Genomic DNA, 14560 nt, shown 5'->3' with positions numbered 1-14560 from the left:
CAGTCTTTGAATGTGAGCTGGCAGAGGTTCTTGCCACACCCCTCCCCCAGGGCGTCTCCGAGCTGCTCTCTCCTTGTCACCCCTCCTGCTGCCCTGCTGGGTGTGACCTGGATCTGCGGCATGTGCGTGGGCTGAGTTCCTGGAGGGCTCTGGGAAGTGCAGAGAAGCCAGACACCATCTGACTTCCAGGTCCAACAAGGGTGGGGACACTTAGGGATTTCCCCTGGGGCTTCTCCAGGTGCCTCTCAGCCTGGGAGGGAACCTGACTGCCAGGCCCAGCTCTGTTCCTACTCACTGCGGCTCCTGGTGGCTCCCTTGTCCCAGACCCTTGGAGAAGCTCTAAAATGACAGGTCAGACATTTGGGGTTCTCAAGCTTGTACCCCAGAAACCTGCTGGGGAATGGGGGTGAGGGGGACTTTGGTGGTGATGGGAAGACAGAGCAGGTGGCCCCTTGCCCAGCTTCAACCATGTGCTTTGATTCTGCGTTCCATATTTCATTTACAACAAGGGCTCTGCTGCTAGGTAAATAAAATAAAACCCCCCAACAATGAAAGCTAAAGCCCCCATTAAAGGTGACCTCCAGGTCTCTTCCATCCTAATATCGTATCTCCCACCTCCCAGGGAAGATGAGCCAGTAAGGCCAAAAAGGACGTGGCTGTTGGGGAGGGTGGGGGGGCACAGGCGTGGTTGGGGAGACTTGGGCACTGCAGCAGGAAGATCAACCTGGAATGGTAGGAAGAAGGGACGAGGGCCTGGGGGGTGAGGGGGTGGTGCCCGCTACTGGAGGCCACCTCCCTCCCCTGGCAAGAGGCCAGAGGAAATGCCCCATCCCCAGACCCTGGGCACCAAGACCCTCCCAGGGAGACCCTTGGGGTTATGCCCACCATGCCTCCAGCTGGCTGCAGGCTGCTCGGGTGCCATGTGTAGCGATTTTGAGGCTGTGCTTGGAGGAGCTCAGGTACTTGCTTGCCAAGGTGCCCGCAATCCCTCCAGCGGCACCCCTTCCTCCTGTCAAGGCCCAGGGGCCCACCCACAGTCGGCAGGCAGGGAGGCTATTGGGTTGCCCACTCAGAGGGAGGTGGGGCCGTTAGTTTCTTATAAATTGACCCATCAGATGCGCTGGACTCCAGAGAGTGTTGTCATTGACACTGGGAAGTTTGGTGGAGGTTGGTGAGAGGGTGAAGGGGAGCTGGGGAACCCCTGTCTGAGACAGGCAGACCACGGGCAGCTACATATGTGGGAAGGTACCAGCCATCACAGGCAGTGCCTAGCACAGGCCTGTCTCTGCCATGGACTGCCGGTAGGGCCTGTTTCCCCTTCTGGAAATCAAGCAGCTGACCTCAACGGTGTCACCATTCTTTTCAGGGCTGACATTCCAGATTTCTAAAAGCCCAGAAGTCTGAGATACGGTTATTTGTTCCGAGCCTCCCAGGCGCCAAGCTCTGGGTAGATTTCTGGGGCACCCTGGGGGTCACAAGACCACACCTGCCTTCTCCCTGTCCCATCCTTGAACACAGCCAGGAGTCGCGGTGCCAGAAGGGGTGGTCCCTGCAGATGCCAGTCTAGTCTTCCTGCCAGGGATGCTAGGGGTCACAGATGATTCTGTAACAGGGTGGAGGGATCTGGGGAAGGAGCATGGGACTCGAGCCAGCCATCATCATCAAACTGTAAGCTCCAGAAGTCTGGGGAAACTCCTGGCCTCTCTCACCCGAGGAGCTAGCCTGGTCCTTGGAGGGCCTTCAGTCTGTCCTCTGGGGCCGGGGAGACACAGAATTCTCCCCACAGACACACAGTGGTCTCTGGTAGCAGACCTGGACCCAGAACCCAGATGTCCAGACTCCCGTCCACCCTCCCCCAGCAGCCGCCTGCCACCCTCCCTGCCACTCCCCTCCCAGACCCCAGCCCAGCCTTGCCACCTTTCTGTTCTGCCAGGGTGTACGGCTGCAGCCGCCAGGAGCCCGTGGTGGAGGTTCTGGCGTCGGGGGCCATCATGGCGGTGGTCTGGAAGAAGGGCCTGCACAGCTACTACGACCCCTTCGTGCTCTCCGTGCAGCCGGTGGTCTTCCAGGGTGAGAGGTCACGGGTCCCTGGGGCAGGGGAGGGGTGGTGGTGGACTCCCAGGGCCCTCCACTGGGCTCACTGCTCACCTTTTTTGCCCAAATTGGGGATGGGATGGGGAGAGGGAAGATTCTGGAAGCTGCTGCTGCTCTCCACTCCCCACCCCAGCCCCCCTCTTCCTTCCGCCATTTGTGCTTCCACCCCCTCTTCTCCTTGACCCTCCCACCATTCGCAGTCTCTGTCTTTCTGGCATCGCTCCCTCGCTTCCCTCCTCTTTTTCTCTCCTTCCTTCTTTCCCCTTTTCTCTTTTCTGTGCTGACGGCCTCTCCTCCCTCCTCACTCTCCTGGACCTGTGTCCCCTCCCCTCTGCCCCTCACCCCCTCCCTGCCCCCTCCCCTTGGCACCCACCAGTGGCTGGGCCTGGAACGTGGGTTTGTTTGCAGCAGGACTAAGAACTCCTTGGATTCCGCCCTAGACAGTCTGCTCACAGCCAAGAGGGCGCAGGGAGCCTGGGGAGGTGTGATGGCAGCACAGCCAGGCCACGGCCACTGGTGTGGCAGGTCCCCCACTGCCCTCCCAGCCCCCACCCTCCTCCTGCTTCGGGACCTCCCTCCTTGCCCCCTTCCCAGGAAGGGCACGTCCCACCCCGCACAGGACAGCTGTCCTGGGCCTGGGCCAGCCGTAGCTCCGCACACGAGGCCCAAACTTTGCCATTTCTGGAGCTCGGGAGGGGAGGATGGCAGACAGGAGGCCACAGAGTGTTGGCAGCTGCTTCTCCCTCACCCCTCTCCCCACTCTTCTCCCTCCCACTCAGGGTCCCAGCCCTCTTCTCGGTTTATCCCCAAACTCTCTGGCATGGACCCGGGTCCCCAGCTGGCCAAACTGGAGCGCTAAATGGGTAGCAGAGCTGTTCCCTTGGGAGTCTGACATAAGCTCGAGGCGGGAGGGAACAAAGGGCTTTGAGGGCCCTGGCCCCGTGGAGAGATGGCTAGGGCAGATGAGCATGCTGCTGTCCTGACCCCTGGACCCCTCAGCCTCTCACTGTGTAGCCTCAACCAAGCCACTCCTTTTCTCTGAACCTCATGTTGGAAAAGGGGAACAGCTCTCTCTCCCCCAGCCGCCACTGTGAGGCCTGTGCAGGTATGAATACATTTTGTAAACTGGCGAGTGCTGTCCTGTGAATGTCAATAACTAACACGGATCGAGCACTTACTACATGCCAGGCTGTTTGAATGTTTATGTCTTTTTAATCCACTCTACTACCCTGTGAGGTGTGTGCTATTACTGTCCCCGTTTTACAGATGAGGAGACTGAGACCCAGGTTCACACAGTCACATTCAACCACAGCACTTTGCTGGCAGAGGTGGTAGGGGTGGTGGGGTTACAAGCTGCGCCAGCCTGCTGGGAGGTGCAGCCAGGGGACCCCTGTGTAATGGCTGCTCTCCTGGTCCAGCCTGTGAGGTGAACCTGACACTGGACAACAGCCTGGACTCCCAGGGCGTCTTCAGCACCCCGTACTTCCCCAGCTACTATTCACCCCGAACCCACTGCTCCTGGCACCTCACGGTGAGACCCCACCCTGCCTGCCCACCTGCCCTCTGCCCCAAGCACACCACAGGTCCCTGGCGACCTGGGATGAGAGGGGGCAGTGTCCCGCCTCTGCTGAAGCGCCCACAGGCTGAGCCCTGGGTACACATCCTGCCAGGGTGGAGAGGGGTGTGGGCGAGGTCTCCCTCTGTGGGTCACAGCAATGCCTGTTTGTTGAGTGACTGACAGACTTTAGCCCCACCTGGGATTCTGTTTCCTTCTCTTTGTTGTTAGGGAGGTGGGTTCACCAACCTGGCCACACCTCATGGGCCATCTGATGGCCCGCTCCTCTCTCCCAGGTGCCCTCTCTGGACTATGGCTTGGCCCTCTGGTTTGATGCCTATGCACTGCGGAGGCAGAAGTATGATTTGCCGTGCACCCAGGGCCAGTGGACAATCCAGAACAGGAGGTACCACTTCCTCTCCTCCCTCCAGCTTCCTTTCCTCCCTCCCTCTCCCTCTCCTCCCTCCCGCACAGTGACCCCCTCATTGGAAGCCCAAGTCCCCAGTCTCAGAGGGGCAGCAAGGGGAGCGAGCAGAGGCTGGGGCTGGTGTCGGGCCTGTTGCCCTTGACCTTGTCCTTGTCCCGGCTTCCGCCCTGGCCCCAGCTTCCCCCCTGGCCCCAGCTTCCCCCCTAGCTACCCCAGAGGTCTCAGACATGTTTGGTCATCAGACACCTTGGATGTTCATTCTAATTACAGCAAAATGGTCTCATCTTCTTGGGTGCTTTAACCCCCTCTGGCACCCTCAATCCTTCAATAAAATGTTTCCAGAGCCAAAGGACTCATGGGCACTTCGGTGCCTTCCCTCTAAACCCAACGTGTACAATCAGAGGTGCCTCTCCCTTATCATGAACCCCTGCTGCACAGCCAGTTCCAATCCCATTGCACAGGGTAACATGGAAATCACGGGTGCCCTGGATCCCCTGAATCCCCAATGGGGCACTTGCCCTCTTCCCTGCTCTTGCACTTGCCCCCTCTGGTAACTAAGTTTCTGACAAAGCAATGAGTCCTTCCAGAGATGTGAGCAAGAGACAGTGGGGTTAGGCTAACTGACAACCGTTGCCAGGGTCACCATGGCGTGAGGCCAGTAAGTACCCACTGGGCCTGGCCACCAGGAGGCCATGGGTGGTGCCGACAGCTTCAGAGGCCTGGGGTGGGCAGGGAGGCAGGGAAACAGAGACAGGGTGTATGGACAGGTTTTCATTTGTCTGGGAAGAAAAGAGAACTAGGAAATTCAAGGAAGGGGACATTTAAGACAGGAGAGGTTCCATATCTCAAATGTGTGGATGATCCCAGCATCCCCAGAGGGAGAGAAGGAGGCTCAGGTGCAGGTAATATTGTTTAGAGGGTGGACAGTGGGCAAGGGGAGAGGGAGGCCCTCCCATGGCTCCATTGTTGGGGAGCAGAGGTTTGGGGAGAGAGAAGAGGAATATTGAAGCAGCGATGGCAGAGCCAGGGAGACCCTTTCCCTGGGAATCCGGGGTGAAAACGGTCATCGTGTCAGCGTCAGGAAAGAGGAGACTCTGCCCTTCATCACAGGTTGAGCCTCTGCCCTCCCTTCCAACCTCGGAATTCTGGGGGCCTAATGGGTTGAGAGTCTAGTACGCGAGATTCGTCATTTCTTGATTTTACAGAGTTTGAATATCTAAGATGCCAGTCTTGGAAGATGCCAAAATTGGAAGGCTCTGGGGCTCTAGAATTCTTGGATTTCTGGGGTCTGTGTTCCCAATCACCAACACTTGTAATTTGCTTGTTGGCTGATCCTATTCAAAAGGATCTTCCAGACAAAAGGTGACAAAGAATGACAAGGTTTGCTTGACTTCTTTTTGCAATTTATCTGGGACTAGGATTAAAAGAAAGGAGAAGAAATACTCATGGTATGATTTAGGGCTATGCTGTTGGGGGTAACATGAGGGGTGACTTTGGGCCTGTGCTGCTGGGGGTGACCTGGTGAAGCAGTGGCTTCAGGGCTTTGCATTTGGTGGTGATATGCTGATGGAGTGTGACATCAGGCCTGTGCTGCTGGGGTGACATGCTGGTTCGGTGATGGCAGGCCTGTGCTGTCTGGAGAGCAGAAGGCATCTGTAGCATGATGGGGGCACCTCTGGGAACGGCTGCCCTGACCCCTCATGGAGCTTGCTTGAGGCCTCCTTGCTACTCACCTAGGCTGGCGATGGCTGGCTTCACCCCCGCTCACAGGAACCCGCAGGGTGACCCTGAGATGGATCCATGATTCATAGTTCTGCGAATGATGAGAACGTGTTTTCCTGCCTCCCTCCCTACCCCAGAGCTGAACTTTATGTCTCAGGGAGACCCAGAAAGGAGAAGGAACAGTCTTGGGTCTGACACTCCCTGTCTCATCCCTCACCCCCATGGCGATTCCATTTGCCAGAGGCGGGGCCCCAGCATTCAGAGGTTGTGGGGGGTTCGGTGGCCTGGAGTTAGGTGCTAAGACAAGCGTTCAGTGCATTGGCCCAACAACTTGTGTGGTCATTGGCGCCGTTCCCATTTCCCAGAGAAGGAAATCAAGGCTCAGCAGGATTAGGTGGCACGCAGATGGGTCCTCAGTTGGGGTCTCTCCCATATCCCCAACAGCCACAAACAGCAGGCCAAAGGATGCTCCACCTCATGCTTCCTGTGGGAAGGCCCTCCTCCCTCCCTGATGTAGTCGGGCAAGGGTCTGGGTACTGGGGAGACAGGGACTTCGTGAGCTACCCTTGGGTAATGACAGAGAGAGTGTGGAACACAGATGGGAGAGTCTTTTCCCTAATCCAAAGGAATGATGCCTCGATGGTGAATTTGAGGCACTAGGACAGCTTCCAACAGGGTGGAGGGATCTCCCCAGAGTCTGAGCACCACTGAGCTACAGAATGTGTGGGCTGAACTGGTCCTAGCACCCAACCTATGGTACAGGTGGGGAAACTGGGACCAGCGAGGGCTAAGGACTGGGCCTCTTGTCCCTGTCTTTTCTGCCTTTCAGTGGTGGAGATGGGCTTCAGGGTGTAGCCAAGCGGTGGCTGCGTGGTGAGGATGAGGCCTGACAGCTCCCTGTGCCCCCACAGCTGCCCCTCTCTCTGTCCAGGCCTCCCTTGCCACATGGGAGTGGACGTGCTCAGCAGGGTCTGGCATCAGGGTTTGCATGGATCTCTAGATGCACCCCCTTCCTCATCTGTGAAACAAGGGGTTCAGGCCAGCCCAGGGCCCCAATCTTTGATTACTTACCCGTCAGGAAGCTATTGTCTCCCATACAAGTTGTTCATTAATTCCTGGCCAAATGCCATTCCAAGTCAGGCTGGTGAGGTGGAAAGCGCTTAAATGTCAAAGCCAGACAGGCCAGCGCTCAGCACCTGTCTCCTCTGCTTCCTACCTGGGCGAGGACTTAGATCTCCCAGCCTCAGGTAATTCATCTGAAAAAAGGGAATGAAAGAGACCCCCGCCTTGGGAAGACTAAGTGAGACAACGCGTAGAGAACATTGCACACGCGGGCGTAGGTCAAGTGCAACGACCCTGCATTCATCACCGGCTCTCACTCCGCTCTGGGCAGGCACAAGCTGAGGGATTTATGGTGCTGGCTCTTTCAGCCTCAACAACCCAGCGAGGAGGCAGGTGCCTGTACTGCTTTCATAGACCCAGTGAGACACCCAAGACACAGAGAGACGAAGTAATTTGCACAAAGTCACCCAGCTCATTGAGCCAGAGTTAAGGCCAGGCAGTCTGATCTGGAGTGCACGTGGGTGCACAGATGCATGCCTGTGTGCGTGTGTGCATCCATGCATGCCTGTGCACGTGTGCGTGCATGTGTGTGTGGTCCACGTGTGCGATTCTTCCCTCTGAGCCTCTAGCGGCCCATGCCAGCTGGTGACTCCCTCAGCCAAGGCATCCCCAGCCAACCCACTGGCATCCAGGTGGGGGGATCGACAGTTTCTGTGGCTGTCCCACCAGTTCCAGAGCGGCCTGGGAAGTCCCAGCCCTTTCTTCTCAGACTTTCATTAAGGGTCCAGGGTCCCCAGAGGCAGACTCTTGTCCCCTCCCCGCAGACTCCTCCTGTGTGAATGAATGTGGAAGGGAAGGCAGAGGTGGCACCCGCAAACCATCCACACTGGGCCACCGTGCCCTCTAGTTATGATCATGGGCGATAGTGATCATCCCATGTAGATGCTGAGAAATTCTTAGAATGAGCATTTGTTGGAAATCTGCTTGTGTGGGTGGCAAAGACATGAGAGGTCTAGGGAAGAGCAGATTTTCAGACAAGGCACTTTAGGGAGGGGGAGGTACAGCCCTTTGGCCCAGAATGCCCATTGATGGAGAGGGTGGGTCAGGGGAGAGGGTATCTTAACCCTCAAGTGCCAGCGTAGTGATGAGGAAAGGCTGGCCTGGGCCCCCCACGGGCTAAGCATCCTTAGGCACTTCACCTGACTCCTCTGAGACCATGGTGCCTCCTTCACCCCGACCTTCCTGCTTTCTACCTAGCTTCTCCCGGTGCCCACTTGAGCCCAGCTGAGGCCTCAGGCTCTTGAGTGGCCTGGGGGTGGTAGAGGGACTTGGCCCGTGAGATCTGGCCACGGCTGCTCCATTTCGCAGAAGCCACTCTCACGGGCTGCCACCGAAGCACAGGCTTCCCCCTTTCCGGGAACCTGCCTCCTGCCAGTTTCCTCTCCTGTGACATCACTTCTCTTGTGATTTGCCCCACCATTTCCACTCACTCCCAGCCAGTGGGGACAGGCAGAACCATGGGTTCCCGAGGCCAGCTGGAGCCACCCCCAACCCGGCCTGGCCTGGCTATGGGGTGGCCCTTGTGTTCTCCGGAGCCCTAGTGGCCAGCACAGCTGACAACCACAGACACTCAGTGGGAACTTCAGTGTGGCTGACCTGAGCTGGGCTGGCCGTGCAGGAGAGCGCAAGCTGCTTCCTCCATGAGCTCACAGCCTGACGTCAGCAAGTGCTTCAAAGAAGTCATTTCCTATGCATGCCTTAAACCATGCCACAAGGGAGATATGATCACCCCTGTTTTACAAATGTGAAAACTAAAGCTTGTTGAGGGTGACCCAAGGTCACACAGCTTGTTCCTGGGGCAAAGCCAGGCTGCCAGTTCAGCTCTGCAGCCCCAGGTCCAGAGCTCTGGCAATGCCAGGTGCTGCTCTCCTCCCTTCTTCAGCACTTGCCTTCTGTGATCCTCCTTCCCCTTTAACCTGTCTGTAGGTAAGGGCACGGGGGTGTGCATTCATCCACCCATGCACCCTTCTTCTTCCTTCTTGTGTTCTCCCCACCCTTCCATCCATCCACCCATCCATGCATTTATCCCTCCAGGCAGTACATCCTTCCCGGGTCCCTGTCTACCTCCTGGATGAGGCAAGAAGGACATATTCCCCATATCCAGAGAGGTGAGGAAGCAAGGCAGCCCACACAGTGCAAAAATGTGCCTTCAGACACTCAGTACTTTGTAGTCGAGATGAACTGGCAGGCATCGCAAGAGTCAGGCTTCTGGTGCTTCTTGGAGAGGGCTAGAGGGGAGCACTTGTTGGATGGGAGGCACTGGAAAGCCAGAGAATGTGCACCCTCCCCCAGAAAGTTCTGCAGCAGAAACAAAACTCAGATGGGCCAAAGGGCCAGGCCAGGGCTAGAGTCTATGACGGGGGGTAGGGTAGTCCAGTGGTGTTTTTGGAGCTTCTTCTCCCTTTCTTTCTTTCCTTCTTTCTTCCTTTCTTTCTTTTTTCTTTCTTCCTTTCTTTCTTTCTTCCTTCCTTTCTTTCTTTCTTTCTTTCTTTCTCTTTCTTTCTGTCTTTCTTTTCTCCTTCTCCTTCTTCTTCCTCTTTCTTCTTTCTTATTCTCATTTTCCCTTCTTCTCCCTTCCTCCTCTTCTCCTTCTCTTCCTCCTCCTCCTCCTCCTCTTTCTTTTTCTTCTTCTCCTTCTCCTCTTCCTCCTCCTTCTTCTTCTTCTCCTTTCTTCCTCTTCATCTTTTCTTCTTTTTCTCCTCCTCCTCCTTCTCCTCCTCCTCCTCATCCTCCTCCTCCTCCTTCCTCTTCCTCTTCCTCTTCTTCTAGAGGAGCAAGAATCTGGATTATTATGTGAAATTAGCTCGTGGCTTAATGAAGCAATTTCTACATGCTGCATAAACAGATCGTCTTCACGCTGAGTGACTCCGCTTGGCCACTAGATTCCAGCCGCTGCCTTGAATTCCTCTCTGGCGCCTTCTAAGCAGACGCTTGTTCCAGGGGTTCCACCACCTCTACCCGTGCTCCAGGCCTCCAGAGTGAGAACCAAACACCACCCAGGCAGACAGGTTCCCGGGTACACTGTGAGGCCCTGGGGAAAGGTTGCTGCCAGCTACAGACTGGTTCTAGGACTCTCCCTGGAGGTTGAAAGAGAGAACGTCCTGTAGCAGGCACAGGTGTCTTTGCCTTACAGCCCCTGCCCAAGGCTTGGGTGACACTGCAGGCCCTAAGCACAGTTGCTTCTAGGGTGAAACGTTCCACTCCCCTCCAACCCCGGCTTGGGTTCCTTCTCTGTCTCTCCACAATCTCTCTGTGACTGTGGGAGGGACACCCCAAGGCCCATGGGATGCGCTTGACTCCTCATTCCCCGGAGCAGTCCTTCCCAACCCCTGGCTCCCCTGTCTACTTCCTGAGGTCCTTCTGTGAGGAAAACAATCCATGATAACTTCACAGACAAGCAGACATCAAAACCTGCGTTTCCTGGGTTTTACGAGGGCAAGAGGGCCAGGCTTGCTCAGGGGCGCCCCCTGGCGGTGCCTCGTGCCCCATCGGCCCTGCTGGGCTGGGGGAACCATGGTAGGGGCGGCGGCTCCCAACCTGTTCTGTCTCAGGACCCAGTTACTCTCTGCAAAATGATTGAGTACCCTAAAGAGTTTTCGCTTATACGGGCTATAGATCTATACTTGCAGCATTAGAAATTGAAACAAAATTTAAAAATGTTTATTAATTCCTTTAATATAATTATAAGCCCATTACACATTTGAATATAAATAACATTCTATGAAAATTAGTTGCATCCTCCAAAAGTAAAAACATTTAGTGACAAGAGTGCTGTCATTTTACATTTTTGTACATTTCTTTAACAACTGGCTTCACAGACAACAGGCAAGACCTTTGAATCTGCCTCCGAGTTCAATCAGTCTCGATGTCACACATCACGTAGTCTCTGGAAAACTCGCCTGTCACCTTACAAGAGAATGAGGGCAAAAAAGGCAAATGACATCTGAGTGTTACTATAAAAATGACTTTTGGACCCCCGGGGGTACCCTGACTGTGCTTTGAGAACTGCTGGTTGGTGTAAGGGTAAGATCGTGGTCACTGTGGCCAGATAGACTTAAGGGGGTGCCAGAGTCTAGGCCAGGCCTGTGGAGGACATGGGGGATGTAGGGGGCTCAGACCTCAGAGCTCCTGTTGCAGTGGGAATTCGGATGTCTCCCCCCAAGCAAGCTAGGTGAGCTCTTCTGGGTCCTGAGGCCAGCTTCTGGCTCCACCTTGGCTCCTGCGCTCTTGAGCCTCATCTGTAAAATGGGATGAGAGCAATTCCTCCCTCCCTGGGTGGAGGTGCTGCTTGAACCTCAGAATCCCCGTGCAACGAGGCCTTGTGATGTCATAGCCAATGAGGCTCAGCCCCAGCCACACACCTTGAGATGTTAAAACAGCCTCAAAGCTCATCTTCAGCTGTTCAGTGGCTAATGAATTGATTAACTTATTGAACGGTTAAGTGCTTACCACGTTCTAGAAGTTCTGGGGAAGTGCCTGGCTCTTGGGAATCATGGCCGGCTCCGCAGCGTGTTGGATTTGTTGTGGGATATCCCCATTGGCCTTCAGGGGCATTCCTGATGCTCTCTGGATTTCCATCTGCTTTCTCTGCCAGGGGCATTTTCAGCTCTCCCGGCAGATTTTCAACCTGCGCCCTGGGTGTGTTTCCCCCATCTGCAAAGCACTCCGATTTGCTCTGTGGAGGGCATTTCTATGAGCTGATGAAGCTGTCCCCGTCTGTTCTGCAGGGGTGTCCCACCTGGGATGAAAAGGAACCCCCGGCTGCTGTGGAGGGAGGGTCCCACTGTTCTGGGGGAGTGGTTGCACCCACTCTGTGAAGGCATGCCGCTGCCCACTTGCTCTGTGGGGTGAGGTGCACCAGACTCTCTGCAGGAGGAACCCCTGGGCCCATGCCCTGGAGATGGGAGGGCTCCTACCTGTTCTCTGGTAGGAGAGAAAGACTCAGCCTCTCTGGAGGTTCCCCCACCTGCTCTGTTTGAACAAGGGTATCTTGTTGGTGGTGGTGTGGCAGGGGTGCAGGGGCGGTGTTGTCCGACAGGGATGTGAGGGTGCTCCCACAGCTGGGGGTGGTCCCACCCCGTGTGGCCATGCACAGAGAAGTGCTGCCCATCAGCACTAAGCTACTGGTCATGGGAGAAGGACTGTTCCTTCCCTCAAGCCCATAGTGTCACAGGGAGGCAGGAGGGTTGGTGCCTAAATGGGAAACACTCCTGCCCCTTCGTCCCACACCAAGCTCAAGGCAAATGACCTTGCACATCTGTGGACAGTGGGGCAGTCAAGGGCTTTTGCCTCAACTGACACACTGAAGCCTTTTGTCAGATTCAAGGTCAACAGAAATAATTTTTCCTTTCTTTCTTTCTTTTCTTTCCCTCCCTCCCTTCTTTTCTTTCTCTCTTTTTCTTTCTTTCTTCTTTCCTTCCTTCCTTCCTTTCTTCTTTCTTTCTTTCTTTTCTTTCTTTCTTTCTTTTTCTTTCTTTTCTTTCTTTCTTTCTTTCCTCCTTTCTTTCCTTCTTTCTTTCTTTCCTTCTTTTTTTCTTTCTGTCTGTCTCTCTCTCTCTCTCCCTCCCTCCCTCCCTTCCTTCTGTCTTTTTCTTTCTTTTTTTGACATAGTTTCACTCTTATTGCCCAGGCTGGAGTGCAATGGCACGATCTCGGCTCACCGCAACCTCCATCTCCTGGGTTCAAGCGATTCTCCTGCCTCAGCCTCCCGAGTAGCTGGGATTATAAGCATGTGCCACCACGCCTGGCTAATTTTGTATTTTTAGTAGCGACAGGGTTTCTCCATGTTGGTCAGGCTGGTCTCGAACTCCCAACCTCAGGTGATCCACCCACCTCAGCCTCCCAAAGTGCTGGGATTACAGGTGTGAGCCACTGCGCCCAGCCAATTTTTCTTGTTTTATAAGGGAGGAAAGTGAGGCTCAAAGAAGGACCCTGACTTGCTAGAACCTCACAGTTCACAGGTGACTGTGACTAGAATTGAGTTTTATCTGGCAGGCAATGGGGAGCCATTGAAGATTTTTGAGCAGGGGAGTGACATAGCCAGGCTACTTTCTAGAAGATGACTCTGGGGGTGAGCACTCATCCAAGGGAGAAATCAGGGCAGAGGAGGCACAGCGGGTGTGCAGCTCCCCCTGCCCCTCTGGCTGTCCTGTCCTTGCTCTGTCTGTGCACGGGACCCAGGAGACCAGCCAGTGCAGCCCTGAGTCGTCTCTGATTCCCCCCCAGGCTGTGTGGCTTGCGCATCCTGCAGCCCTACGCCGAGAGGATCCCCGTGGTGGCCACGGCCGGCATCACCATCAACTTCACCTCCCAGATCTCCCTCACTGGGCCCGGTGTGCGGGTGCACTATGGCTTGTACAACCAGTCGGACCGTGAGTATGGGCAGCTGGGGGAACCCCCTGCAGCGACTCACTGCCTCTTGGCCATCCCTGGAACCACGAAGGGGGCTGTGGGCAGCTGCTTATGAGGCTGAACAAAAGGAGAGAGAGAGAGTGTGTGCTATGTGTGTGTGCTTGTGCTTGCACAAATTTATGCAGCTTTGTGTGCCCACGTGTGCAAGGCAGCCGCAAGGGTTTGCAGGAATACACACTCATACATACCCATGTGTGTGTTGTGTGTTGTGTGTGTGTGTCTGGATATGTATGTCTGCTTGGAGTGTGTACACAGGTGCCCAGGAACACGTCTGTGGCTGCCTGTCCATGCGCGTGTGGGTGAACAGGTGCATGTGTGTCTGTGCGCCTTCGCGGCTATGCATGGCCTAATGGCTCCCTTCCTGCCTCCACGGTCCCCTGTGGTTTTGCAGCCTGCCCTGGAGAGTTCCTCTGCTCTGTGAATGGACTCTGCGTCCCTGCCTGTGATGGGGTCAAGGACTGCCCCAACGGCCTGGATGAGAGAAACTGCGGTGAGTAACCTGCCTGCGCATCCCTCCTCTCCCCACCCATCCCTTCTCCCTCCACACCTTCCCTGCTCTGAGCTGAGTGGAGACCCCACCTCTACATGCAGCTTCCATTATGAGCACCCAGGAAGTGGGGTTCTCTCACTGTGCCAGGGTGGCAAGATGAGAGAGACCGGGAATGCAGCCTCCCCGAGACCACCTCATGGGACAGTGGCAGGGAGAAGTGGGGAGCCAGGTCTCCTGACTTCCAGCTCAGGGCCATCACCCCCAGCCCCTGTCCCAGCCAGCCTTCCAAGAAGGAACAGAATGGGTGAGGAAGATGTCCCCCTCCTCTGCCCTGTCAAAGGTTGAATTATGTGGGAAGACGGAAGCGAGATGTTCATGGCGGGGGGATGATCCTGCCACGGTGCTGGGGGAGGTACCTCATATTCGGAAACTGAACATCTGGCTTCAAATTCTGGCTTAGCCAAGTGACCTTGGATGAGTCACCTCATCTGCTTCCACCAGTGAAATGGGGTATCTTACAGGGTTGCTGTGAAACTCTGGGTGTAAAGTAGCAGAGAAAGAGGCTGGGCACAGTGGCTCATGCCTGTAATCCCAGCACTTTGGGAGGCTGAGTCGAGTGGATCACCTGAGGTCAGGAGTTCAAGATCAGCCTGGCCAACATGGTGAAACCCCATCTCTACTAAAAATACAATAATTAGCTGGGCGTGGTGGCAGGAGCCTGTAATCCTAGCTACTCGGG

At 55.5% G+C, this 14560-nt stretch overlaps 1 protein-coding gene across 1 annotated transcript in view; it reads left to right on the top strand.

Moving 5' to 3' along the window:
- The window catches only part of TMPRSS6 (transmembrane serine protease 6), a 46533-nt gene that overhangs the window by 21772 nt on the left and 10201 nt on the right, over window positions 1-14560 (top strand). Inside the window, exons 8-12 of the mRNA XM_054469418.2 lie at window positions 1934-2070; window positions 3513-3625; window positions 3946-4055; window positions 13146-13291; window positions 13723-13821. Coding sequence (XP_054325393.2) covers window positions 1934-2070; window positions 3513-3625; window positions 3946-4055; window positions 13146-13291; window positions 13723-13821 — 605 coding nt within the window. The remainder of the gene's footprint in view (window positions 1-1933; window positions 2071-3512; window positions 3626-3945; window positions 4056-13145; window positions 13292-13722; window positions 13822-14560) is intronic.

This window comes from Pongo pygmaeus, chromosome 23, assembly GCF_028885625.2.
Source record: "Pongo pygmaeus isolate AG05252 chromosome 23, NHGRI_mPonPyg2-v2.0_pri, whole genome shotgun sequence".
Lineage (NCBI taxonomy): Eukaryota > Metazoa > Chordata > Mammalia > Primates > Hominidae > Pongo > Pongo pygmaeus.
Note: the sequence above shows the minus strand (reverse complement) of the source record. Positions and strands in the feature narration are given on the sequence as shown.